Here is a 26,151-nt window from a genome sequence, read left to right on the forward strand (position 1 = left end):
GGGCAAAGAGAGCAGCTAAGTGCCCAAGTCTTTGGGACATACAGGGGGCATAAGTAGCCTTCAGAAAGAGTCGGGGAAAGGTGAGCGTTACGGATGGAACCTATCTGACACTAACCACTTTGTGGAGCCACAGCCAAAGAGCAGGCGATACTCTGCAAACTTCGGTGGTGTCTCCAGGGAAAGACACACAAGAGGAAAAGCGGTGCAGGTTGCTGGGAAGAGTGTCCTGAGTTGGGGCAGAAGGGCAAAAGAAAGTGTATAAAGGCGGCAAACAGGTGGGTCATGACAAGGTTGCAGAGCTAGAACAGGACAGAAATAATGAAAGTCTGGAGACATCAAACAGCCAGCAGGGATGGAAATATGGGATGGGGTTGGTAGACTCATGATTCCGGGTAAGTCATTCATGTCATTTCTGGGCTGAGCACACTGTGGTGGTTATCAAACTCTGCATTCCCTTCATGAGTCCTGTGATTCCCACTCCACTGATGAGGTCAGTGAGGCAAACAGATGACTAATGTGGCCGTGGTCATGCAGTGAATAAGTGCTGGAGCTGAGAGTCAAGCCAAGGTATGTAGGATTCTGAAGGCTGGGCTTTTAATCACAACTTGTTACTGACTCGTGGCAGGAAAAGCTGCAATACACTCTCCTCCACCTCCTTTGCCACCATTACTGCTAGCAAAACCACCGCCACTACTGTTATCCCCACCAATAACACCATTACCAGCACCATCATTACCCCTTCCATCACCATCACCACCACCACCACCACCACCATCGTCATAACCACCATGACCACCACCATCACCATCATCATAACCACCACTACCAACACCATCACCATCATCATAACCACCACCACCACTACCACCATCATCATAACTACCACCACCACCACCATCATCATAACCACCATGACCACCACCATCACCATCATCATAACCACCACTACCAACACCATCACCATCATCATAACCACCACCACCACCATCATCATAACTACCACCACCACCACCATTACCATCATCATAACCACCAACACCAACAACAACACCATCATCGTAACCACCAACACCAACAACACCACCATCACCATCATCATAACCAGCACCACCACTACCACCATCATCATAACTACCACCACCACCACCACCCCTACCACCATCATCATAACTACCACCACCACCACCGCCACCACCATCATCATAACCACCACCACCACCACCATCATCATAACCACCATGACCACCACCATCACCATCATCATAACCACCACCACCAACACCATCACCATCATCATAACCACCACCACCACTACCACTATCATCATAACTACCACCACCACCACCATCACCATCATCATAACCACCACCACCACCAACACCATCATCATCACCACCACCACCACCACCAACACCATCATCATAACCACCAACACCACCACCATCACCATCATCATAACCACCACCACCACCAACACCATCATCATAACCGCTCCCACCAACACCATCACCATCATCATAACCACCACCATCATCATAACTACCACCACCACCACCATCATCATCATAACCACCACCACCACCACCACCATCATCATACCACCACCACCACCATCATCATCATAACCAACACCACCACCACCATCACCATCATCATAACCACCACCACCACCATCACCATCATCATAACCACCACCACCACCACCACCACCATCACCATCATCATAACCACCACCACCACCACCGCCATCACCATCATCATAACCACCACCACCACCACCATCATAACCACCACTACCACCACCATCATAACCACCACCACCATCACCATCATCATAACCACCACCACTACCACCAATACCATCATCATAACCACCACCACCACCACCACCAACACCATCATCATAATCACCACCACCACCATCACCATCATCATAACCACCACCACCACCACCACCATCATCATAACCACTACCACCACCACCACCATCATCATAACCACCACCACCACCACCACCACCACCACCATCATCATAACCACCACCAATACCATCATCATAACCACCACCACCACCATCGCCATCACCATCATCATCACCACCACCATCACCATCATCATAACCACCACCGCCACCACCAATACCATCATAACCACCACCACCACCAATACCATCATCATAACCACTGCCGCCACCACCACCACCAACACCATCATCATAACCAGCACTGCCAGCATCATCACCACCATCACCATCATAACTGCCACCACCACCACCATCACCATCATCAGCACCATCACTACCATGACTGCCACCACCAACTTTACCATCACCACCATCACCACCATCATCACAATCATCACTACCACCATCACAATCATTATCACCATTACCATCGCCACCATTACTATTATCACCATCCCCAACAACAGCCCCACCATCCTCATTCATTTTGTGTTGCTAAAACAGAATACTACAGACTGGGAAATTCGTAACAAGAAAAAGAAAGAAAGAAAGAAATTTATTTCTCACAGTTCTAGAACTGGGAAGTCCAATATCAAGGTGTCAGCACTGGTGAGCGTCTTCCCTTGGTACATCAGCCCTATGGTGAAGGTGGAAAGGCAAGAAAGCAGGAGAGAGCAGGAGAGGACAGAACTTGCTTCTATAACAAACCCACCCTCATGATAATGACATTAGTCCATTGATGAGGGTAGAAATCTCATGACCTGAACACCTCCAATTAGGCCTCACTGCCTAACATGTTGCATCGGGGATTGTTTCCAACACATGAACTTTGAGCGACACATTCACACCATAGCACTATGCCCTGACCCCCCAATTCATGTTCTTCTCACAATGTCAAATACATTGATTCCACCCCAACAGTCTCCAAAGTTTCAACTTATTTCAGCATCAACTCAAAGTTCAAAGTCTCATTTAACTTGATATAGATGAGACTCAAGGCATGATTTATGCTGAGGTAAGTTCCTTTCTAGCTGTGGGCCTGTGAAATCAAAACAAGTTAAGTGCTTCCAAAATACAATGGGATGGCATAAAATAGACATTCCCATTCCAAAAGGGAGAAATAGGTAAGAAGAAAGGAGTAACAGCATCCAAGCAAGTTTAAAATCCAACATGACAGAAGCTAAGTCTTAAGACTCTAGTATGATCTTTTGCTCCGTACACCACCTCCTGGGCACACTGCAATGGGGATTGGGCAGCCTTGGGAAGCCTGGACCCCATGGCTTTGCAGCTCCTTTGGGTTGGAGTCTCATGTAGCGACCCCAGGCTTGCACTGCACACTGGTAGCTCCACAGTTCTGGCATCCCGGAGGTGGCAGTCCACTCTTATGGCTCCACTGGAAATTATTCTGGTGAGGACTGTCTGTGGTGGCTTCATGTGTTAGAAACTTAAGCACCAGTGCATAGTGGTGAGAGGTGGGATCTTTAAGAGGAAATTAGGTCATGAGGGCTCTGCCCTCATGAATGGATTAATGCCATTATCACAAACATGGTGTTACAGTTTGGATATTTGACCCTCCAACCCTCATGTTAATATTTGATCTCCAATGTTGGAGGTGGGGATCTAATGGAAGGTGTTGGGTCATGGGAGTGAATGCCTCATGAATGACTTGATGCTGTTCTTGAAGCAATGAATGGGTTATTGCTCTATTGGTTCCTGTGAAAATTCCCCCAAGAGCTGGTTGTTAAAAAGATCTTGGCATCTCTCCTTTCTCTTTCTCACTTTCTCTCTCACCACGTGATTTCCGCACATGGTGACTCCCGTTTCCCTTCCACCATGAGTGGAGGCAGCCCGAAGCTCTCACCAAGTACAGATGTTGGCACCATGCTTCTCGTACAGCCTCCGGAACCAGCCCCCACCTGCCAGCCCTTACCTGGCCAGCCACCTCCCACCTTGGGCCTTCAAGTTTCCTTGTCCATAAAATGGGGCTAAAGCTCACACCTGGAATCCTTGTAGTCAAGAAGAAAGGACAAGTTCCTGGCACTTTGAAATTGTGAATGTTTATTTGTTTAAGGAAGCAGAGCCCTGCGGGCCCAAATGTGGCCAGTAGTCTCCTGACTGAATGGATTCCAGCTATGAGTTTTGGTCCCATCTTAGGAACAAGGATACCCGCCCCCATGGGGCTCTCGGCGATCGCCTCTGTCATGATCACGCCCCAGCCCGGGAAAAGGACCCATTTCTCCCTCTCCCTGTGCTAGGGGCAGAATCGTGTTCCTCTGCATTCCTGTGCTGAAGTTCCAATCCCTAATACCTCAGAGCGAGACTGTGTCTGGGGGCAGGGTTTTTAGAGAGGAGATTAAGTTAAAATGAGATTATACAGGGGGCCTTAACCTAACCTGACTGGTGTCTTTATTAGAAGAGGAAATGAGGACACACACACAGGGGTGACTGCGTGAGGATGCAGGGAGAAAATGCCTTCCCCATGCCAAGGAGAGAAGCCTCAGGAGGGACCAGCCCTGCTGCTACCTCGATATTGGACTTCCCAGCTCCAGAGCTGTGAGACGCACACAGCTGCCATTCTGGCACCTGGCCTGTGGCCTTTGCGATGGTGGCGGAGCTGAGGATGCCCCTGGGTGATGCACCCTAAGGAGATGCAGACACCGGCATTGCTGTCCCCTGGGTGCCGTGGTGGGGAGGTGTGTGTGCAGGGGGCTGGCGAAGGGGGCACTGAGTGGCTCTCCAGGGCCAGGGCACCAGTCCTAGGCAGCTGGGGAGCTTAGGAGCAGGTGCGCTCCCGGAAGTATTTACTGCTCCAACCACACCTTGGGTGATGTCACATGTTGGGATGGAGTCAGGAGAGAGTGAGGAACACATCTGCTCCACTCCAGCCACAGCTGGCGAAGGCCCTATAAAGACCAGATGGCCTAATCCAGGCCAGACAGCCTGAGCTCTGGGCGGGGCCACCACCTGCCTACCTGCCCCACCCTAGCCATGAGGATCCACCTGTCTTGACTGCTGCCTCTGAGGCTGGCATGTTCAGGTAAGCCAATGCGCACCCCTGCTGTGGGTCCCCCCTGGGTCCCTGGGGGTGCTGGCGGCCACCCTGACAGCCTGGGCTGGCCTAGCTGGACCGGCCTGTGCAGTCAGGCACCCGTGCTGCTCAGAGGGGGAAGCTGGGGCACAGAGGGCAGGACTCGTCAGAGGCCCCACAGGAGGTGCAGCCCGAGCCTGAGCCAGCGCAGGGCCACAGCCTGGTCCCTCTGCCCCATTCCCAGCCCCTGGGCTGCCTGCCCACTCTGTCTTCCTAACTCCCCCAGGGGCACCGTTTGATCGCTGCTGCTTTTGCCCAGTCCTGCAGAGTTGCCCCCATTGGCCTGGTGGGCTTTGAGGGGTACCGGGGGTGCTGGGGATTACCTGGTAGCCTAGATCTCTGGCTGCTCAGAGCTTTGGTTCCCTAACCCAGGTGATTTCTAGTCCTCTCCCGAGAAAGTGGAGACGACTTCTTTATCTGAGCCTCAGTGTGCACCATGGAGCCGCAGCACTTGCAGGGCCCGGTGTCCACATGGGTGGGCGGTGGAGGACAGGGTGCAGGGCTTGGTAAGATGGTGCTTTCCCAAAAGCAGAGTCCATGCCTGACGGTTGTGATGTGGGAGGCCGGGCAGGGACCAGGGCTTGGTCTCTGACCACCAGCTGTGCCTCCCCCAGCCCAGGCACTGAGATGCCATGAGTGCTCTGCGACAGGGAATTGAGGGAATTGTTTCCAGCCCACATCCTGCCAAAACACCAATCGCTACCTGGACCAGTGAGTGCCTCTCCTCTGGGTGGCAGGTGGGCAGGGCGGTGTGCCTGGGCCTCAGCAGGAGGGCAGGGAGTGGCGGGGAAATCAAAGGGGCTGGGGAGACTGGTTTCTAATCAGAGCTCTGATGTTGGCAAGCAACGCCTCAGGCAAATGCCGCAACTGCTGGGCTCTCTATCTCCTTCCTCCAAAATGAGAATAGCAAGTGGCCTCCATCCTAAGGTCCTGAGAGTGGGTGAGATATTCCACATGAAATGGCCCACACAGTGCTGGCACCCAGGAAATGCTTAATTTAAATCCTTGTAATTACTGAACAGAGGGCAAAGTCTGCTGAGAAAGGAAGAGGGAGAAAAGTGGGACAGTGGGTAAGACCTGGAATCTGCTCACACACTGAGCCTTGACCTTGGTCACACACTGAGCCCTGACCCTGGTCACACACTGAGCCGTGGGCCCTATTCATACACCAAGCCCTGGTCCTGGTAACACACTGAGCCTTGACCCTGGTCACACACTGAGTCCTGGTCTATGTCACACCCTGAGCCCTGGTCCTGGTCTCACACTGAGCCCTGACCACATACTTAGTCACATACTGAGCACATACAGTATGTATGTCACATACTGAGCCCTGGTCCCTGTCACACACTGAACCCTGGCCTCTGTCACACACTGAGCCCTGGTCCTGGTCACATACTGAGTCCTAGTCCCTGTCACACACTGAACATTGACCCTGGTCACACACTGAACCCTGGTCCCTGTCACACACAGAACCCTGGTCCTAGTCACACATTAAGCCCTGGTCCTGGTCACACACTGAACCCTGACCCTGGTCACACACTGAACCCTGGTCCCTGTCATGCACAGAGTCCTGGTCTTGGTCACACATTGAGCCCTGGTCCCTGTCACACACTGAACCCTGACCCTGGTCACACACTGACCGCTGGTCCCTGTCACACACTGAGCCCTAGTCTTGATCACACACTGAACCTTGGTCCTGGTCACACGCTGAGCCCTGGTTCTTGTCACACACTGAGCCCTGGTCCTGGTCACACACTGAGCCCTGGTCCCTGTCACACACTGAGCCCTGGTCCTGGTCACACACTGAGCCCTGGTCCCTGTCACACACTGAGCCCTGGTCCTGGTCACACACTGAGCCCTGGTCCCCGTCACACACTGAGCCCTGGGGCTGCACTTGCCTCTTGCTGTGCATCCCTGTAAGGTGGGAGAACAATGAGGAAGAGTCAGGCAGGCTTTTGCCTGCCGAGAGGGGCAGGAATGAATTTCACAGGTCTTAAAAAACAGCCCTCTGCACTCTGTTTTCCAGCTCCCCCAGGTCAGCCAACGATTGTTATAAAATCATGTGCTTACACCTGACCTGGCTACTAAGAGAGCCTAGCCACCTCCAGGGCCTCGTGTTGCAACACGGGTCTCTGCAACAGCACAGCAAGCCTCAGAGTCAGCTGGGGACTGCTGGCCCTCAGCATCTGGGTGGCCTGACTCAACAGATAGCAGTGGGCTCAGCCCCAGGAATGCTCAAGAGTGGATTAGGAGTCTGCAGCCGGGTCGCATCTGCCGCTGACTTGCTTTGTGACCTTAGGCAGGGCACTTGCCCTCTCTGGGCCCTACCTCCAACTGGAGGGATTCCAGGAGAGAATGGACACGCACATGGGCGTTACAGGAGACGTTGTGGCCGCATTTGAGCATTGTCTTTGATGCTGTCCAGGGTACTGCATTGTGTGAGAGTTGGCCACCTGCTGGCCTCCAGGGGCTAGCACCATTAGGCGGCCACAGCAACAAGCCTGTTAATGATGCCAAGGCCGAGGCACCTCTGATAGTACAGACCACTGCCTTCGGGCCTTCATCTTTACCTGCATTCCAAGGCTGGGTCCTCCTAAGAACTTGGAATCATACTCAAATGTGCTGCTGTAAGTTGGGTCCCAAGACCATTGGCAAACAGAAACCCTGTGGCGGGACCCCCTGGTCTGTGTGCAGGGGTGGAGCGGCTGCCCGGACCCCCGGTCTGTGTGCAGGGGTGGAGTGGCTGCCCGGACCCCCTGGTCTGTGTGCAGGGGTGGAGCGGCTGCCCACATGGGGACAGGTGCGCCCCCAGCACTGGGTGGGTTAGCTCTGGTGGCAGCAGGAGCTGATGCAGGCAATGCCAGGCTGCCTGGGCATCCCCAGCTCCCGCAGCTCCCGAAGAACACGGTGTCCCCAGGGGCTGGGCCCTGAGGGATGCCCTCCTGGAGGCAGAAGCACTAACCCCAACCAGAATCTCAGCTCTTAAGAACTGCAGTCCACTCTGGACTTCCAGAGCACTGCAGAGCAGGATAACCAAGGGTCGGGCTTCGTCCAGCTGGGAGACTGGGCTTCAGGGCCGGGGCACCAATGCTACTCCCCAATCCCCTCCGCCACTGCCTCAAGCCCAGCCTCTGGTCTTGGTCAGTGTGTTAATCCGCACATCCTTTAATTAAAAGCCTCATGAGAGTCACTGCCTGTTCCTTGAGCGTGTTAGTTGGTTCTGTCTTTAGAGACCCAAAGCCCTAAGATAGCACCTCCCCCAGTCTCTTCAGAGGAGCCCCTTAGACAGGCATTTGTGAACACAGCAGACTTCACTGAAGCTTCCCTGGAAGGCCTTTTTGTACGGTGGGTGGCTTCCAGCATGGGAGGTGTCCACAACCTCCCCATGGGGGCTCTGCGGCCCTCCTCCTTCCTCTCATGCCCTCTCCTCTGGAGGGCATGTGCACAGGTGGCTTCCCTAATGTTTTGCAGCCCTGGGACTGGGCTGGGCTGGGCCACTTTCCTAACAAAGCCAGGGCTGTGCCTCAGCTGCAGCCCAGGGTCAGGGCATAATCCTGGGCTGACTTCACTCTGCAGCAGGGAAACTGGTGTGGCCTGTGTCCTCAGAGCCCCTAATTGTCCCTTAAGCACACAAGGGCTCTTGAGATGAAATGGTCCCTCTAACCAGCAGGCTCCTGGGACACAGTTAGCTCCAGGCAAGACCTTCTGCTGAGACACACACTCAAGCACCCAGCAGAGGCTGCTCCTGTGAGTTAAGTGTTTGCAGCTGGTCGAGGGGACCTATGGGTGCAGATGCTGGTCAATGCCATCGGCGGGCGGGTGGGTCTCTGACTTTCTCCCACAGGAGCTTCTTCAGGCCGAGTGGGGGTGTGGGGCTCTCCCACCTGCAGGGGACCCTATGAACTGCATCCCAGGAGCTGGTTGCATATGGAAATGGTTCCGTAGCTGATTCCTTGGGGATGGGGGGGTCATCAAAAGGGGCTCCGGTGGAAGTTCCCCACCCAACCCAGTCCCAGCAGGGTGGCCTGGCGCAGCCTCAGACAGCCTCTAATGACCAGGGCCCTCTCCGTGGGTCTGGAGTGGCACGTGGTGAGCATCTCATTACGCTGTGGGGGTCCTTGAAGCCTGTGTGCACACTGTGAGCTCTGAGCTCGGGCGTGTGCCACTGGATCTGCCGTCTAGAAGAAGGTGGGGCAGCAGGGTGCACAGCACGCTGAGGACAGCCATGAGACATCTGTCCAGGTGATGGACGGCGGGCTGTCTCTAGGTCTAACAGTGGGTTGTGAGCATTTTCTCAGGTCCTTAGAAATTGGGTCTTTTCTTTTCTTTTCTTTTCTTTTTTTCTGAGATAGAGTCTAGCTCTGTCGCCCAGGCTGGAGAGCGGTGGCGTGATCTCAGCTCACTGCAACTTCCGCCTCCCGGATTCAAGCTATTCTCCTGTCCCAGCCTCTTGAGTAGTTGGGATTACAGGCACACGCCACCATACCCGGTTAATTGTTGTATTTTTAGTAGAAACAGGGTTTCACCATATTGGCCGGGTTGGTCTCGAACTCCTGACCTCAAGCGATCCTCCCACCTCAGCCTCACAAAATGTTGGGATTACGGGTGTGAACCACCACTCCTGGCTAAAACTAGGTCCTTTCTGATGGGACCCCATCACCTGTGGCATGGGCACCCTGGGAACGCAGACTCAGGCTGGCCCCCGGCCTGTCCCCGCCCCAGGAGGCAGCACCTGTTCATGCTGGGCCGTGGGAGGCATTCCGTGGGCTTCTCGGGGCCCAGCACAACCCAGCCGCACGGTCCCAGCGGTGCGCAGAGCCCCTCTCCTTGACTCCCTCTGTCTCTGTCTCACTGGCCGTAGACCCTCTTCCCCTCCAAATCCTGGTCTCAGGGCTGCTTTAGGGGTCTGAGGGGAGACAGTGGGTGCCCGTCAGTTTTTCCTATTCCCCGCCTGCATTTTCCTATCATGAAGAACGAAGTCATATGCACAGGTGGTATCTTGGATTATTTCTTTTCAGTCAAATTCTAAAGTCGCATGATGGGGTCAAAGACCAGGAACAGTTTAAAGCTCTGGGCGCAGGTTAGCTCGCCACCTTCTGGGAGGACCCAACGCACTGCAGTTTGCCTGGACACTCACTCCCAGCCCCACACGAAGCTGGCTTTCATGATTGAAAACAAAATAAAACAAGAAGGCTTGTAAACAAGCCGGGCTCAAGAACATCTCCTTGCTCTGTGACTTCTTTTTCATTGGTGGCGAGGCTGGGCATTCTGATGTGTACAGGTCACTTTTATCTCTTTGTTTATGAATCAAAAGTCCCCACTTCCAGCCTGGCGTGGTGGCTCACATCTGTAATCCCAGCACTTTGGGAGGCTGAGGTGAGTGGATCGCTTGAGGTCAGGAGTTTGAGTCCAGCCTGGACAACATGGTGAAATCCCATCTCTACTGAAAGTACAAAATTAGCCGGGCGTGGTGGGACGTGCCTGTATTCCCAGCTACTTGGGAGGCTGAGGCAGAAGAATCGTTGAATCCAGGAGGCGGAGGTTGCAGGGAGCCGAGATTGCACCACTACACTCTAGCCTGGGCAACAAGAATGAAACTATGTCTAAAAAAAAACCCAAAAAACAAAAGCCCCCACTTCCTATTATTTTTTACACATGACAATTTTGACAATCGTTTCTTGTTCATTTTTTTCTTTGTTCTTTCCTCAGTTTATCTTTTTTGTATTTTTCCAATTTGTTTTCTCCTTTTTTTAATTTTAAAAATTGCCCTTGAGAAAATGAACAATTACTTCTGTATTAAATGTGATAAGCCCTTGTCACATATTTTTCAGTTTTTAATATATTTTTAAATTCACTTATGCAGAAGGTTGACATTTTTATCATCAATCTGTCAAGCCTTTCTTTTCATGCTTAGAACGTCCTTGCCCAAAACAGAAGCAAATTCGCATGAAGCTGAGTAATTTTCCACTGAACACTTTGATCTCTCTGGGTCTTGATAACATTTAGTGTCCACAGGCTTCGGGGGAGGTGGGGGAAGCCTGGCTGGGGGGTGCTGGCCTTTGCCTCACGCTTCCTCCCCTCAATCCCAGCCTGTCACGTCCACAAGGTCCAGCAAGGACCAAGCCTGGACAGGGCGCCGGGATGTGCGTCTCTCTCCGGGACAGCGCTGCCCGACTGTGCCTGTCCAGGGCCTATACTTGCTCCTCCATGGGCCGGATGGTGGGATGTGGGGTGGAGGAGCACACGAGTCCTGTTCCCTCAACTGCGCTCACAGCCTCCTGCGTGAGCTCACCGTCCAGCCAAAGGTGTTTGCGTGAAATGAAGGTGGAAGGATGTGCCCGTGGGGTGAAAGGCCTCAGAAGCATCCAGGGTGGGCAAAGGGAAACGCTGAAAGCCACGTGTGCTCAGGATAGGCCTCACCTGCCTGGGGGCTGTCACTGCGGCAAACTGGGTGCTTCTGGTGACCCATCCTTGTTTTCCTGAATGGAACTTGACTGCCAGCCCCACCCGTGGGGGCAAGGACAGCGCCGTCTCTGGGAAGCAGAGCTCAACAGCCCTCGGGCGCCTCCTGGCCTGCCCCGACTGCAGACCCCGCCACCTGCTCCTCTGGAGCCCATGCCCTTGCTGACCTCCTGGGAGGCCAGGCGCTGGGGACACCCTTGCGGGGAGCTGGCAGGAAGAGTCCGGGGACTTGCCATGTCCCGCCTCAGCCCCCAGGCAAAGCATCTTCGCCTCCCTCTCCAGACTGTGTGACTCTCCCCTCAGTCACTGTGGCTGACCCGGAGCACACAGCAGGTGCTGGGACCCAGGGGTCTAGGAGCCGCCGTGCTGAGAAGTGATTGGTGGAGAGGACACTGGGCGCCCCTGACCCCGGGGCCTTCTGGGAGAACACGCACCTGCCCCGCGGTCTCAGGGGCACCCCACAGGCCCCCAGGAACTGCTGTCCACCTTTGTGTCACGCCTCCCGCACCCAAATCCACGCTGGACCACAGACTCCTGCAGCTGCGATGCAGTCCCGGGCGGCCTCCCAGAAGAGGCGGGGCCTGGTCAGGAGGGAACCGCATCCCGGTGCTCTCTCCCAGGGCAGCTGGTGATGTTAGCAGGCGCTTCGTCTTCCTTCCAGAGAGAATTAGGATTCTTTATATCTTTATTAATTTTTTTCGAGGTAGGGTCTCTCCGTCTGTGGCCCAGGCTGGAGTGCAGTGGCACAATCGCAGCTACTGCGGCCACCACCTCCTGGCTCAAGTGATTTTCCTGCCTCAGCCTCCCAAGTAGCTGGGACCACAGGGGTTTGCCACCACTAACTTTTTCTTTCTTTCTTTTCTAATTTTAGAACTTTTTCTAATTTTTGTAGAGATGAGGGTCTCACTATGTTGCCCAGGGCTGGTCTCAAACTCGTGGCTTCAAGAAATCCTCTTGTGTCTGCCTCCCAAAGTGCTGGGAGTACAGGCGTGAGTCACAATGCCTGGTCCGTGTTAACTATTTTAACTGGAGTTCCTAGAGCCTTGATTTTAAACATTAACGTGTCTTGTAGATATATTGTTGTTAGGACCTACAGATGCATCTAATTCTTTTTTAAATAACAGTTGCCCAGTATAACAGAGCCGCGGCTTAGATAGTACCCCTTGCATGGAGACTTTAGTGGCCTCCAGCTTTTTGTTATTACAGCTTTGCACACCTTTTACACACATCTTCGTGCCCAAATCAGAGTATTTCTGTCAAAAAGATTCCTAAAAGTGAAATTTCTGAAAACAGAGGAATGCCCACATATTTAACATTTTGGTTACCCCTGCCAACTGGCCCTCCTAAAAGATGGCACCGGTTTATACAGGATATAAGCGTATTCATTTCCCTACACCCTTGAAAACACTGACTTTTATCAGGCGTTTACATTTTTGCACCCTGATCTGGGCGGGGCCGGGTGGCATCTCATCACCGCGTTGAATTGCTTCCCTGGATGTTCCCGTGGGGGGTCCTGTCACTTCCTCATCTGTGAACCGCCTGCTCAGGGCCTCTGCTCTTTTACACTGGGTCTTTACGTGCTTGAGATGTTACTTTTTGCTTGTTACACCTACTGCAAATAATTTGTCCTGCTCGTCATTCACTGTTTTTTAAAAATCTTCAGTTAATGGCTGTTATGTAAATATTTTCACTTTTGAATAATTTAAGTGTATAATTCTCCAATATTTCTGCACTCTAAGACTGTAAACAAAATTACTGACGGTTTTCACTGAGGTGTTTTTCGGGTTTTCTGTCTCTCTTCCTCTCATTCCAAATGGGTAAGACATTGTTCCAATGCTGCTGACTCGAAGCACTGGTTGGAACCACCGTGCTGATGCCTGTGTTAAATTCACACACGTAGACACACACACACAGAGACACACACACAGACACACAGACACACACACATACACATACACACAGACACACACACACACACAGACACACAGACATACACACACAGACACACACACACAGACACACAGACACACACACATACACACAGACACACACAGAGACACACACAGACACACAGACACACACACACAGACACACACACAGACACAGACATACACAGACACACACACATAGACACACACACACAGACACACACAGACACAGACACACAGACACACACACAGACATACACAGACACACACACATAGACACACACACAGACACACATGCACGCAGACACACACGGACACAGACACAGGCACACACAGGCACAAACACATGCACACATTCAGACACACACACAGACACACACACATGCATGTACACATGCTTGCACGCACACATGCACACAGACACATGCACACAGACACATGCACACACAGACACACACACTCAGACACACACACATACACATATGCACCCACAGACACACACACACGCACCCCCACACATACACACATGCACACACACATACACATGCATGCACACAGACATGCAGACACACATGCACACACACAGACACGCACACAGACACACCCACCCACATACAGACACACGTGCACACACCCCCCCACATACACATGCACACATGCACTCACAGACACATGTGCACAAACACACACACACACGCACACACACAGACACACACATACACACACACAGACACACACACACAGACACACGTGCACACACCCCCCCACATACACATGCACACATGCACTCACAGACACATGTGCACAAACACACACACACATATACACACACACACACACACACACAGAGACACACACACACACACACCCCTTTGCATTCTGATCCTCTGATGTGTTTGTTCGTCTCCTTGCCAGTACTGTAATGTGTGCATCTCCAGCTGTATGAAAGGTCTGAGATCCGCTGGCGTAAGCTCTTGGTTTTTCTTGTACTTTCATACTTCTGCCTTTGCTGCACATTTAATCTTCCAGATTCATGTTACACACATAACTCCTGTTGGGAGGATATTTGGAGTTTTCTTATGTTTATTGATTTGGCCAGCTGTGGTGGCTCATGGCTGTAATCCTAGCACTCTGGGAGGCTGAGGTGGGAGGATCACTTGAACCCAGGAGTTTGGGACCAGCCTGGGCAACACAGGGAGACCCCGGTCTCAAAAACAAACAAACAAACAAACAAACAAAAAAAAAAAAAAAACAGAAGAAAGAAATTAGCTGGTCATGGTGGCCCACATCTGTGGTCCCAGCCAGTCAGAAGGCTGAGGTGGGAGGATCACTTGAGCCCAAGAGTTCGAAGCTGCAGTGAGCTGTGTTCATGCCACTGCACTCCAGCCTGGGTGACTGAGCGAGACCCTGTCTCAAAAAAATAAAAAAACTTTACTGGGAGAATTGACACCTCTACCACAGTGGTCCTCTCATGTGGAAGCATGGTCTGTCTATTTCCGTTCAGGTTTTAAGCGCTCTTCAGTAAAGTGTAACTTTTTTAGCAGGGAGTGCACACTGAGTTACCCTGGATGGTTTATCATTGTTCGCCCTGTGAAGGAGAGCTTACAGTTATTCTAAGGGGTTATTGGTGGTATTCACATAGGAAAGTTCGTGATTTTTGCTTGTTCTTACTCACATGAAGTATGTATGTATAAACTTATGTACGCATGCATGCACATGTGTGTGTACAGGCATATATGCACAAAACACACGCACACATGTGGGTCCACACAGGGCATATGTGTAGGCAGGTATCCGTGTGCTTTCATGTATATATGCGTGTATGTGTATATGTCCATGTGTATGCATGCATGTCTATATGTATGCTTTATTTTTTGAGACAAAGTCTTGCTCTGTTGCCCTGGCTGGAGTGCAGTGGCGCTATCTTGGCTTACTGCAACCTCCACCTTCCAGATTCGAGCCATTCTCCTGCCTCAGCCTCCCAAGTGGCTGGGATTACAGGCATGTGCCGCCATGCCTGGCTAATTTTTGTATTTTTAGTAGAGATAGGGTTTCACCATTTTGTCCAAGCTGGCCTGGAATTCTTGATCTCAAGTGGTCCACCCTCCTCAGCCTCCCAAAGTGCTGGGATTACAGGCATGAGCCACCACACCCGACAATATGCATTTTTACATAGGAGAGGTTTACAGCCGGTGGAAATGCTCCAGTTGAGAGGATGTGGTGGAACACGGGAATGGGAAGAGTGCTTGCTGCTGTGGGGCACAGAGGGGCCGGGAAGGGTGGGCTCCATGGCTCAGTGGGGGAGGGTGCTGTGCATGGGATGGAGCTGGTGTGGGTTCCGCTCCTCAGGCTGGGATGGGGGTAGGGTTGAACTATTAGGAATTTGTAGGATCCAGTACCTACCTCCTGCCTACCGAGCTTAATTTCTTTCAGTTGTTTATTTTTCAGATTTCACTGTGAAGACTGTCACTGCAGTGGTGTTTGGTAGGTAATTAGTTTATGCCTCTTTGATGGCAGGGTCCTGTGGCAGTGAGGTATGGTGTGAGACTGAGGACAACGGTGGGGCCAGGGTTTTGAAATGGGAATGGCAGTTCTCAGGTTTCATTACATCGACTTTCATTTATTCATTGCACACTGTGTGATAGGGCAGGTGTGGCTCTCACGGTCGGTGCAGCTGTGGCATTTTAAGGCTCAGGCTGGGGATGGCGTGGGCACAGACAGAAGGCAGGTGGTCACTGGGTGATGCAGGAGCCCCAGGGCTGCCCCAGCCTGCCCCTGCCTGACCTGATGGGGAGGACCCCTGCGTCTCACCTCACCTCGGCCCTGTGGTGAAGCCGGCAGAGTGAGGCCTTCGTCTTGTGATTAGCAAGAAAGTGGAAAAGCTGCGGGAACCCCAAACACTTTCAACCTTGAGAAAGCTGTGGCTGTGATGTGAGTGACAGATGGTATAACTTCTGTTTTCAGATTTTGATTAACTCGTTTTCTTATTTTTCTTGTCCCTCACAACCCTCCTTCCCCAAAATGAGACTTAGAAAACTGCACTTCCCAGGCTCCCCTGCTGCTAAGGGCAGTCATGTGATGGGGCTCTGCCAATCAGAAGCTCAGGGTGAGACTTGCAGGGAGACCGAGTCCAGGACTCTCCAGCTGGTTTGGGGTGTGGCAGGTTCCAGGTGGTTCTGGGGCTGTGGGCCAGTCCTTCATAGGGTATAGCTAACTGGAAGTCTCTAAGGGGCACCTATGGGTGTTATCAAATTCTTTTAGCTTAATAAGAACGCTGGCTGGGCACAGTGGCTCATGCCTATAATCCCAGCACTTTGGGAGGCCGAGGTGGGCAGATCACCTGAGGTCAGGAGTTCGACACCAGCCTGGCCAACATGGTGAAACCCTGTGTCTACTAAAAATACAACATTAGCCAGGCATGGTGGCACATGCCTGTAATCCCAGCTACTTGGGAGGCTGAGGCAGGATAATTGCTTGAACCCGGGAGACAGAGGTTGCAATGAGCCGAGATCATGCCATTGTACTCTAGCCTGGGCGACAGAGTGAGACTCTGTCTCAAAAATAAATAAATAAATAAATAAATAAATAAATAAACAAATAAACAAATATACATAAATAAAAGTCAGAATGTATATTTGATGATCATAGTTATGTATATGTGAAATGAAGGACAGCAATGATACAAGGGATGGGTGAGTAGAATTAAAAATATCTTATTATTTATTTATTTTGAGATGGAGTCTTGCTTTGCTGCCCAGGCTAGAGTGCAGTGGGATGATCTTGGCTCACTGCAACCTCCGCCTCCCTGATTCAAGCATTCATCTTGCCTCGCTTGCCAAGTAGCTGAGATTACAGGCATGCGCCACCACACCTGGCTAATTTTGTATTTTTAGTAGAGACAGGGTTTCGTCATGTTGGCCAGGATGGTCTCCAGCTCCTGACCTCAGGTGATCCACCTGTATCAGCCTCCCAAAGTGCTGGGATGACAGACATGAGCAACTATGCCCTGCTTAAGAATATCTGATGATTGTAAAGTGCTTGCGTTACCTCTGAAGCTGTATAGTGTTATATGAAAGTGGACTTGGAGGATGAATTTTAAGTGTATATTGCAAACTCTAAGGCAACCACTAAAGAAGTGAGACCCAGCCTCTAGGAAAAAAAAAAAAAAAAAAGGAAATGAGCTATTAAGCCATGAAAAGAAATGGAGGAACCTGAAATGCATATCACTAACTGAGATAAGTCACTTTGAAAAGGCTACAAACTGTGTCATTCCAACTATACAACATTTTGGAAAAGGCAAAAGCATGGTGATGATGAAAAGATCGGAGATGCCAGAGGCTGGGGCAGGATGGGTGAGCAGCCAGAGCATGGGTTTTCCTTCCCTCTTTTTAAGGCAGTGAAAACACTCGTAGAATCCTGCAAGGAGGGATACAAATCACAAACCATTTGTCAAAACCCACAGAATGTTCACCACCAGGAGGAGACCCCATGTCAATCCAGGACCCTGGTTGATAACAGCGTATCCAGATTCCTCACATGGAACCAGCGTGCTCCTGTGGTGCAGGATGTGCCTGTGTCAGGGCAGGGGCTACATGGAAATTTTCTGCAGTTTTGGATCAAGTTTGCAATGAACTAAATCTGTGGTATAAAAATAAAGTCTATTAAAAGAATCCAAGGCCCCCTCTCATCTCACGATAAGATAAAGTCCCCATCCATTTTGCTCCTTTCAGTCCTGGAGAAAGGAGAGGCCATGTCCCACCACCTGCCACCAGCATAGACCCTTGTCCAGACCCCACGCATCTTCTCAGCATCCTCAGACCAGCAGGACTTGCAGCAATAGTGGATTAGGCACCTGACTTCTCCTTCATCTACCTTTGGCTGGGGGCCTCCAGCCTTGACCTTCGCTCTGAGAGTTTCAGGCAGGTCCAGAGCCAGTTCTCCCATGACGTGATCTGTTTCCAGGGCAGGTTCCCGGGTGAGATAAAAGGATTTGGGCTGAACAGGGTGGAGGGAGCATTGGAATGGCACTCAGAGCAAAGGCAGAGGTGTGCATGGCAGCGCCCTGGCTGTCCCTGCAAAGGGCACAGGCACTAAGCACCAGAGCCGCCCGGGCCCCTAGTACGGTGCTGCCCTTTGAAGCCATACCCCAGCGTCCAGGCAACAGGTGGCTGAGGCTGCTGCAGATCTGGAGGGAGCAGGGTTATGAGCACCTGCACCTGGAGGTACATCAGACCTTCCAGGAACTGGGGCCCATTTTCAGGTAAAGCCCTCCCTGGCCCTCGCTGGGAACACCCAGAGCCCTGCCCCTGCTGCCCAGGACCCTGCCGGGCACACAGCACTGCTGTTCCCAGCAGGCCCCGGCACTCTGCATCCTTTGGAGGATGGGGAGGGAGTGCAGCATGTGCTGGTCTGTGGTTCTGCCAGTGCAGGGGATGGTGCAGAGCAAACCCCAGCTCGCTGCAGAGAGGGCAGGACTCAGAGGCACTAAAGTTGAGACCTTCCGAGGAGCCAGCAGGAGGGCTTCAGCTGTGAAGCCGCTAATCCCGGAGCGGGATGGGTGGACAGGAGACACTTTGGATTGGGAATGCAGAGTGCGGCCGGGGAGACATGACCCCATCCAGCAGGGCCTTGTGCTTGGCCCCATAGATACCACTTGGGAGGACCACGAATGGTGTGTGTGATGCTGCCGGAAGACGTAGAGAAGCTACAGCAGGTGGACGGCCTACATCCCCACAGGATGAGCCTGGAGCCCTGGGTGGCCTACAGACAACATCGTGGGCACAAATGTGGCGTGTTCTTGCTGTGAGGGGCGAGCTGGGATCTGGGAGCAGGGTGGGCAGCCTGGGTGTGGTGGGGAGGTGAAAGAGGCAGGACCCGAAAGCACATCCACTCTGAGCCTGTGTGGTGGGCTGTGAGGGTGAGCACCCAGCCCGGAGGATGGCCATCCCGTGGGGTCACGTCTGCCCTGCAACTAGGGGAAGCAGGACAGTGGTGGAGAAATGGGCACGGGCACCTTTGCAGAGGAGAGAACGCAGAGCAATGAGCCCTTCTGTGTAGCGAGAACCCGCTCTGCACCGACCTCGGCGGCTTCTTTCTCTTGCGGTCTGGGGACTCTCCTTCCCACAGGTCAGAAAACTGGGGTCCTGAGAAGGGGACTCCCACTGGCCCAGGTCACAGGCTGTGAGCGCTGAGCCTGGTGTTGACCAGGGCCGCAGCCTCCCTCACGGCGCTCATGGTCCCTATAGTCCCGGTAAACCTTCGTGATGGGGACAGTCCTGGGCAGGAGGCAGGTGGGGACGCAGGTGGCTGGTGGCTCCATTGTTCTCAGAAGCAAGGCACGAGGTGGGGCGGTTGATGGCACTGGGGAGGATGTTTCCTGGCCCGTGGAGAGGGTGGCGCCTGGTCAGGTGGACAGGGAGAGGCTGGCGCTTGAAGTCGGTCACCTGCAGGGACGTTGCCATTAGGACAGGGGAAGGACTGGACGAGGATGTCACAGTGGTGACAGCCCCCTCTCCATGGCGGGAAAGGAATTCTCTTGGGAATAGCGGGATTTAGGTAAAAGGGCACCTGTGGTTCAGGGCCTTCACTGAGGCTGGCCGACAGACAACATCTGGGAGGGAGTCAGGACCCAGGAAGGCAGGTCCAGGAGGCTGTGTGCGCATAACAGAAGGAAGGAGAGTGCTCCGGTGTGTGTGCGTGTCTCGCATCTGTGCACATGCTGTGTGTTCCTCTGCACCTGCATTTGCACATGTGTGCATGTGTGTGTACCCGAGTGTCTGTGTGTGCATGTATGATGTGTGGTTTGTGTGCACGGCTGTCTCTGTGTGTGCATGTGCGTGTACACGTGTCTGGGTGTGTGCATGTATGAGGTGTGGTGTGTGTGCACGGGTGTCTCTGTGTGCGCATGTGCGTGTACACGTGTCTGGGTGTGTGCATGTATGAGGTGTGGTGTGTGTGCACGGGTGTCTCTGTGTGCGCATGTGCGTGTACACGTGTCTGGGTGTGTGCATGTATGAGGTGTGGTGTGTGTGCACGGGTGTCTGTGTGTGTGCATGTGCAGGTGCCGGCATGGGTGTAGTGTCTGTGCACACGTGTACATGTGTCTCTTCACACATGTGTGTTGAGGTCTTGCACGGGCACACGTGTACATGCGCATCTTCTGTCTGTCATCACTGTCAACTCGGACAGCAGCCGGCTGGACATAAATAAAGGAGTTTTGCAGGAATGTGGCTGAGAGAGGAAATTCCTCCCCACCATTCCATGGGGGCATCCATGGAGCCCCAACACACTCTGGCTGTGGGTGAGGATGGCATGAGGCACAGAGCTCGGTTCCTGCCCTGGAGAAGATGCAGATGCTTCACAGAGACAGGCAGAGACTGCTGCCCCAGAGGCACTGTGCCCAGGACAGGGAAGGGCGGGGAGGAGAGGGCAGCGAGGGGCTCTCCCCTTGAACACTGTGTGGGCGAGATGGGCAAAGCTTGATACCAGAGATCACCTCCTCCTTAGGAGAAAAGCCCTCCCCCCCACTACAGGGAGGGCCTGCATGGGTGAGGTGGTGCCAGCCTTGGGGTGCCAGGTCCCAGGAATGACCTGTTACCTCCTCAGCACCTGCGGGCAGAAACTACCGTCTCATCCCTGATTGGACCTGAGTGGCCTCTGCCCAGCACCTGGAGGCCGCTCTGAGAAAAGGCTGCAGCTCGAACACAAACAGGCAGCTTCCACCAGGGCCCCCAGTCAGCTCCCTGCAGGCCGATTCCCCTCAGGGACAAGGAGGATGGGATACGGGTCAGGGCCTGTGTCTTGCTGGGGCGGCCTCACAAGCTCTGCCCTGGCCTCTGTAGGAATGGGCCTGAATGGCGCTTCAATCGATTGCGGCTGAACCCAGATGTGCTGTCGCCCAAGGCTGTGCAGAGGTTCCTCCCGATGGTGGATGCGGTGGCCAGGGACTTCTCCCAGGCCCTGAGGAATAAGGTGCTGCAGAACGCCCGGGACAGCGTGACCCTGGACGTCCAGCCCAGCATCTTCCACTACACCATAGAAGGTGTGGGCCAGGTGGGAAGGTCCAGCCTCAGAGACCCTGGAGTGGCCAGGGACGGGGATGGGGGGCTGGAGGGAGTGGGGGGAGGCAGCCCGGAGGCCCGGGGCTTCCTTGTGCTCAGCAGTTCATCCTCCCCGCAGCCAGCAACTTAGCTCTTTTTGGAGAGCGGCTGGGCCTGGTTGGTCACAGCCCCAGCTCTGCCACCCTGAGCTTCCTCCATGCCCTGGAGGTCATGTTCAAATCCACCGTCCAGCTCATGTTCATGCCCAGGAGCCTGTCTCGCTGGACCAGTCCCAAGGTGTGGAAGGAGCATTTTGAGGCCTGGGACTGCATCTTCCAGTACGGTGAGGCCAGGGACCCAGGCAGTGCTATGGAGAAGGGACACCATGGGGGCCCAATTTGTTCCACTCCACCACCCAGCGGGGAATGGAGGCCACAGGGAGGGGCTGGGGATTCCTCACCTTCCTGCCAGGGAGATTGGGAGTGAGGCTGGGGCTGGGCTGGGCTGGGCTGATCCGGAGAATTTGGGATGAGAGCAGGGAGACTTGGGTATTGGGGCAGCCTGGGCAGGAGGAGGACACTGAAGGACGCTTCCCAGCACCAAGGACTGAGGCCTGTGTCCCGCTCCCCGGACAGGCGACAACTGTATCCAGAAAATCTATCAGGAACTGGCCTTCAGCCGCCCTCAGCACTATACAGGCATCGTGGCGGAGCTCCTGTTGAATGCAGAACTGTCACTAGAAGCCATCAAGGCCAACTCTATGGAACTCACTGCAGGGAGCGTGGACACGGTCAGGCCGGCAACCAGCCCCACCCAGAGAGGGTGATGCCAAGCCTGCCTCCCAGGCAGTGCCTGCCAATGCCACACAGCACCCACATGGCCCATCCCCAGGCTACGGGCCCTACATTTCTGTTGCCCTCAGCCTTCCCCCTCCATTTATTAAGGGATGAGATTTGCAGGGGAGGGGAAATGGGAGCTCCCTCTCACAGGAGACAGAGTTTGCAGTTACCTGTGTGGGGAAATGTGCTCCAGGCTGGAAGACAGCTGGACGAGGCCCTAGACACACAGCAGCTCAGTCCCCATTGGAAAGCTCTGGGTGTACAAGGAGAAGGAGGGATGAGAGGTGGCTGGAGGACTCCACAGGGCACCCTTCCCAGTGTGCCTGGTCACCTGGGGCCAGAAATGGAGATCCATGGGAGGGCAGGGTTGTGAGGAAGACAGCAGCACAGGCTCCAGCCAGTGCAGAGGGGACTGTGGGTGCCCCGTGGGGAGGATCCAATGGAAGCAGAGGGAGCTGGGGCTCCAGGACTCCCTGGATGATGCTGAGGTTTGGCCCCCCTGCCCTAATGGTGGCTGTGAGAACCCACCCTGAAGAGGCTGCAGGGAACCTGGGCCTTGGTGGAGATGGGGGTCACCTTTCCCTGAAGAAGTCAGGGAAACTGGCCCAAGTGGTCATCAAGGTTTCAGATCCAGGGTCCCAGGGCTCTGTCATGCTCAGGGCATGCATGTCTCCACCCCTCACAGGGAGGTTGTCCTGGGAGGGGTGTCCCGGGGGCTGAGTCCTCCTGTGCAAGGTCTGACCCTGCAGCTGTGGCTCCTGCAGACGGCGTTTCCCTTGCTGATGACACTCTTTGAGCTGGCTCGGAACCCCGACGTGCAGCAGGCCCTGCGCCAGGAGAGCCTGGCCGCCGCCGCCAGCATCAGTGAACATCCTCAGAAGGCAACCACCGAGCTGCCCTTGCTGCGGGCGGCCCTCAAGGAGACCTTGAGGTGGGTGCTAGCTGAGCCTTCCCTGTGGCCCTGGCCCCTGCTGGAGAGCAGCCCCCACTGGGTGGTGGCAGACAGAAGCTGGGCTGATAAGCAGCGTCACCCAGCAGCCCATTCCCCCTGCACCTGCTCTTCCTCTCCCTCAAGGACAGGGAGCTCTTATTCCTCTGCAATCTCTCTTCAATGCCCTGGAATTAACGTGGGGCATGTCCTTCTGGGCTTGGGGCTGCTCAAGTTAGGGGAGGTTTGGCCGGACTCAGCAGGTGCAAGGAAGCACTTCCTCAAGACCTGGGCTTCCCGTGGGCCAGGGACTTCTAGCGGGGTCTTGGGTAGGAAGGCTGCAGAGGGCACGGGAAGCCCCGTCCAGCTGAGGACCCTTTCTGTGGATGCCCCCACCTCCAGGCTCTACCCTGTGGGTCTGTTTTTGGAGCGAGTGGTGAGCTCAGACTTGGTGCTTCAGAACTACCACATCCCAGCCGGGGTGAGTGAGCCCCACACCCCTCCAGCTGAGAACCTCCCTCCCCAATCATTCCCTGATCCCCGCTCTGCACCGTCCGCAGACACTGGTGCAGGTTTTCCTCTACTCGCTGGGTCGCAACCCCGCCTTGTTCCCGAGGCCTGAGCGCTACAATCCCCAGCGCTGGCTAGACATCAGGGGCTCTGGAAAGAACTTCCACAACGTGCCCTTTGGCTTTGGCATGCGCCAGTGCCTGGGGCGGCGCCTGGCAGAAACGGAGATGCTGCTGCTGCTGCACCATGTGAGCAGGCCGGGGGCGGGGGCGGGGGCGGGACCTGGGCAGCAGAGGCGGGGCCTGCACCCTGGGGGCGGGGCTTGCATGGTGTGATTGACATCTGGGAACCGGATGGGGCCTTGGCTGGTTGAGGTCGGCGTGACCAGGGAGGGTCTGTGCTGAGCAAGACAGTGTAGGATCTGGGTGAGGTTACTTCTAAACAGTGAGGTGGGGACTAGGGGAGTGGGGTGGAGCCTGTACAGGATAATGGGGCTTGGGCAAGACCTGGGTAGGATTCAGTCTGGGCCTGGTCTGTAAGGTGGGGCTGGTCAGGAATGGGACAGGTTGGGGCCCAGGCTGCTGCTCCCCCTTCAGCATAATTGCTGCACCTGGGAGGATGGGAGGAAGCTGCCCCAGGTCCATGGGCTGCTGACCAGGCCAGATGGAAACCCAGCCTCTGTCCTAGGTGCTGAAACACTTCCTGGTGGAGACACTAACCAAAGAGGATATAAAGATGGTCTACAGCTTCATACTGAGGCCCGGCACGTTCCCCCTCCTCACTTTCAGAGCGATCAACTAGTCGCGCCTCTGCACCCAGGGTCCCAGCCTGGCCACCAGCCTTCCTCTGCCTGACCCCAGGTGCACAGCTTCCTGAGTCACCCCTCTGTCCAGCCAGCTCCTGCATAAATGGAACTCCCCAGGGCCTGCAGGACTGGGGCTTTCCAGCTTTACCAAACAGCAAGGCCAGGGCACAGCTGGGGACGATCTTGCTGGCTGGGCCTGGCCTTGTCCCCAGCCCCACCTGGCCCCTTCTCCAGCAAGCAGTGCCCTCTGGACAGCTTGACTCTACCCCTCCCAACGCTGGCTCCAGGCTCCTCGTGTGGCCATGCAAGGGCACCGTGATTCTGTCCCTTGCCCTCTTGCCTACTCTCACATGTCCCTGTTCCTCTCCCCTGGCCACGGCCTCTGTGCAGACTGTGTCAGAGTCATTAAGCGGGATCCCAGCACCTCAGAGTGCAGTCAAGCTCCCTCCTGCAGCCTGCCTCCCAGGCAGCTCGAGCATGCCCTGAGCTCTCTGAAAGTTGTCACCCTGGAACAGGGTCCTGCAGGGTAGAGTAAAAAGACCCTGTGGTCACTTGTCCTGACACATCCCCACTTTCAAGTGATACAACTGAGTCTCGAGGGACGTGTGTTCCCCAGCTGATCATGTCAACCCCATGCCCCAGGCCTCGTCTTTCATGGACCAGGCCTCATTCCAGCAGCGAGTGTTGGGTCCTCTGCTTCCCGTGCTGTCCCTTGAGGAAGGTCCTGAGGATGCTCTGAGGAGATGGAAGGGTCATGTGGGGTGGGAATCTTGGGTGTGGTTCCAGAAATGTTTCTGGGAACAGGAGAGACAGGATTGGGCCAACAAGGACTCAGATGCCTTTTATTCACTCATTCCTCTGGTTGATACGGAGCCATGCCACGTGCCATGACCTGGGGTGGGCACAGGGATGCTGCAGTTCCCAACATGAACCTGCCTTGGGCCTCATGTGCTCCTAATCCAGCAGAGAGAGTTGACCCCTCCTGAACTGGCCACTCCACAGTTCTCCCGTGCAGGGAGAGGAAGCACCCAGCCAGATCCTCTTTATCCCCTGGGACTTTCACTGGGGCAAAGATCTCAGCAGCCAGTTCATGGTGGCTGATGAGGATCAGAGCATTTGTTTCCCCTTGGAGGGGGAAATACTTAGGTTATCATTCCAGGTGTGTTTAGTAGTTCTGGGACTCAGGGCCTCAGGCCAGTCACCCTGTGATTGCAGGTCGCTTCCCCTCCCTCGGCAATGCAGCGCAGCCTGGGAAAGGAATAAGGGAGGAGCGAGGTGCACACCTCAGAGGTGGCTTTCTTGTTTATGGGGCTCTCACAGATACCCGTCCAACTCCCTAGTCAGCACCAGATCATGGGATCCTAAAATAAACCTTGGAAAACTATTTTAAAGCCTTTTATCTCAAAATTATTATAGACACATTCCAATTTGTTGACATATATATAGAGATGGGTCCCCCACACCCTTCACACAGCCTTCCACTGTCAGCAGCTTGCATTTATATAGAACAGTCTTCAAAACAGGAAATTGACAGTGGCACGATTCACTGAGTTTATTCAGAACTTAGCAGTGAAATGTGTGCCTGTGTG

General features: G+C 54.1%; 2 protein-coding genes across 3 annotated transcripts in view; both read left to right on the plus strand.

Annotated features, from left to right (window-relative positions):
• The window catches only part of JRK (Jrk helix-turn-helix protein), a 387,231-nt gene that overhangs the window by 74,164 nt on the left and 286,916 nt on the right, over nt 1-26,151 (plus strand). The window lies entirely within an intron of this gene.
• Nucleotides 18,463-24,558, plus strand: LOC126961020 (cytochrome P450 11B2, mitochondrial). 2 transcript variants are annotated; one of them, XM_050801032.1, is made up of 9 exons: nt 18,463-18,701; nt 19,088-19,243; nt 21,283-21,482; nt 21,620-21,823; nt 22,116-22,270; nt 23,084-23,250; nt 23,650-23,728; nt 23,808-24,005; nt 24,445-24,558. In XM_050801032.1, exons 1-9 carry the CDS (start codon nt 18,463-18,465, stop codon nt 24,556-24,558), a joined length of 1,512 nt encoding a protein of 503 aa, XP_050656989.1. The 2 variants fall into 2 exon arrangements, with proteins under 2 accessions (XP_050656989.1, XP_050656990.1); XM_050801033.1 differs by lacking the exon at nt 23,808-24,005.

This window comes from Macaca thibetana, chromosome 8 (genome assembly GCF_024542745.1).
Source record: "Macaca thibetana thibetana isolate TM-01 chromosome 8, ASM2454274v1, whole genome shotgun sequence".
Lineage (NCBI taxonomy): Eukaryota > Metazoa > Chordata > Mammalia > Primates > Cercopithecidae > Macaca > Macaca thibetana.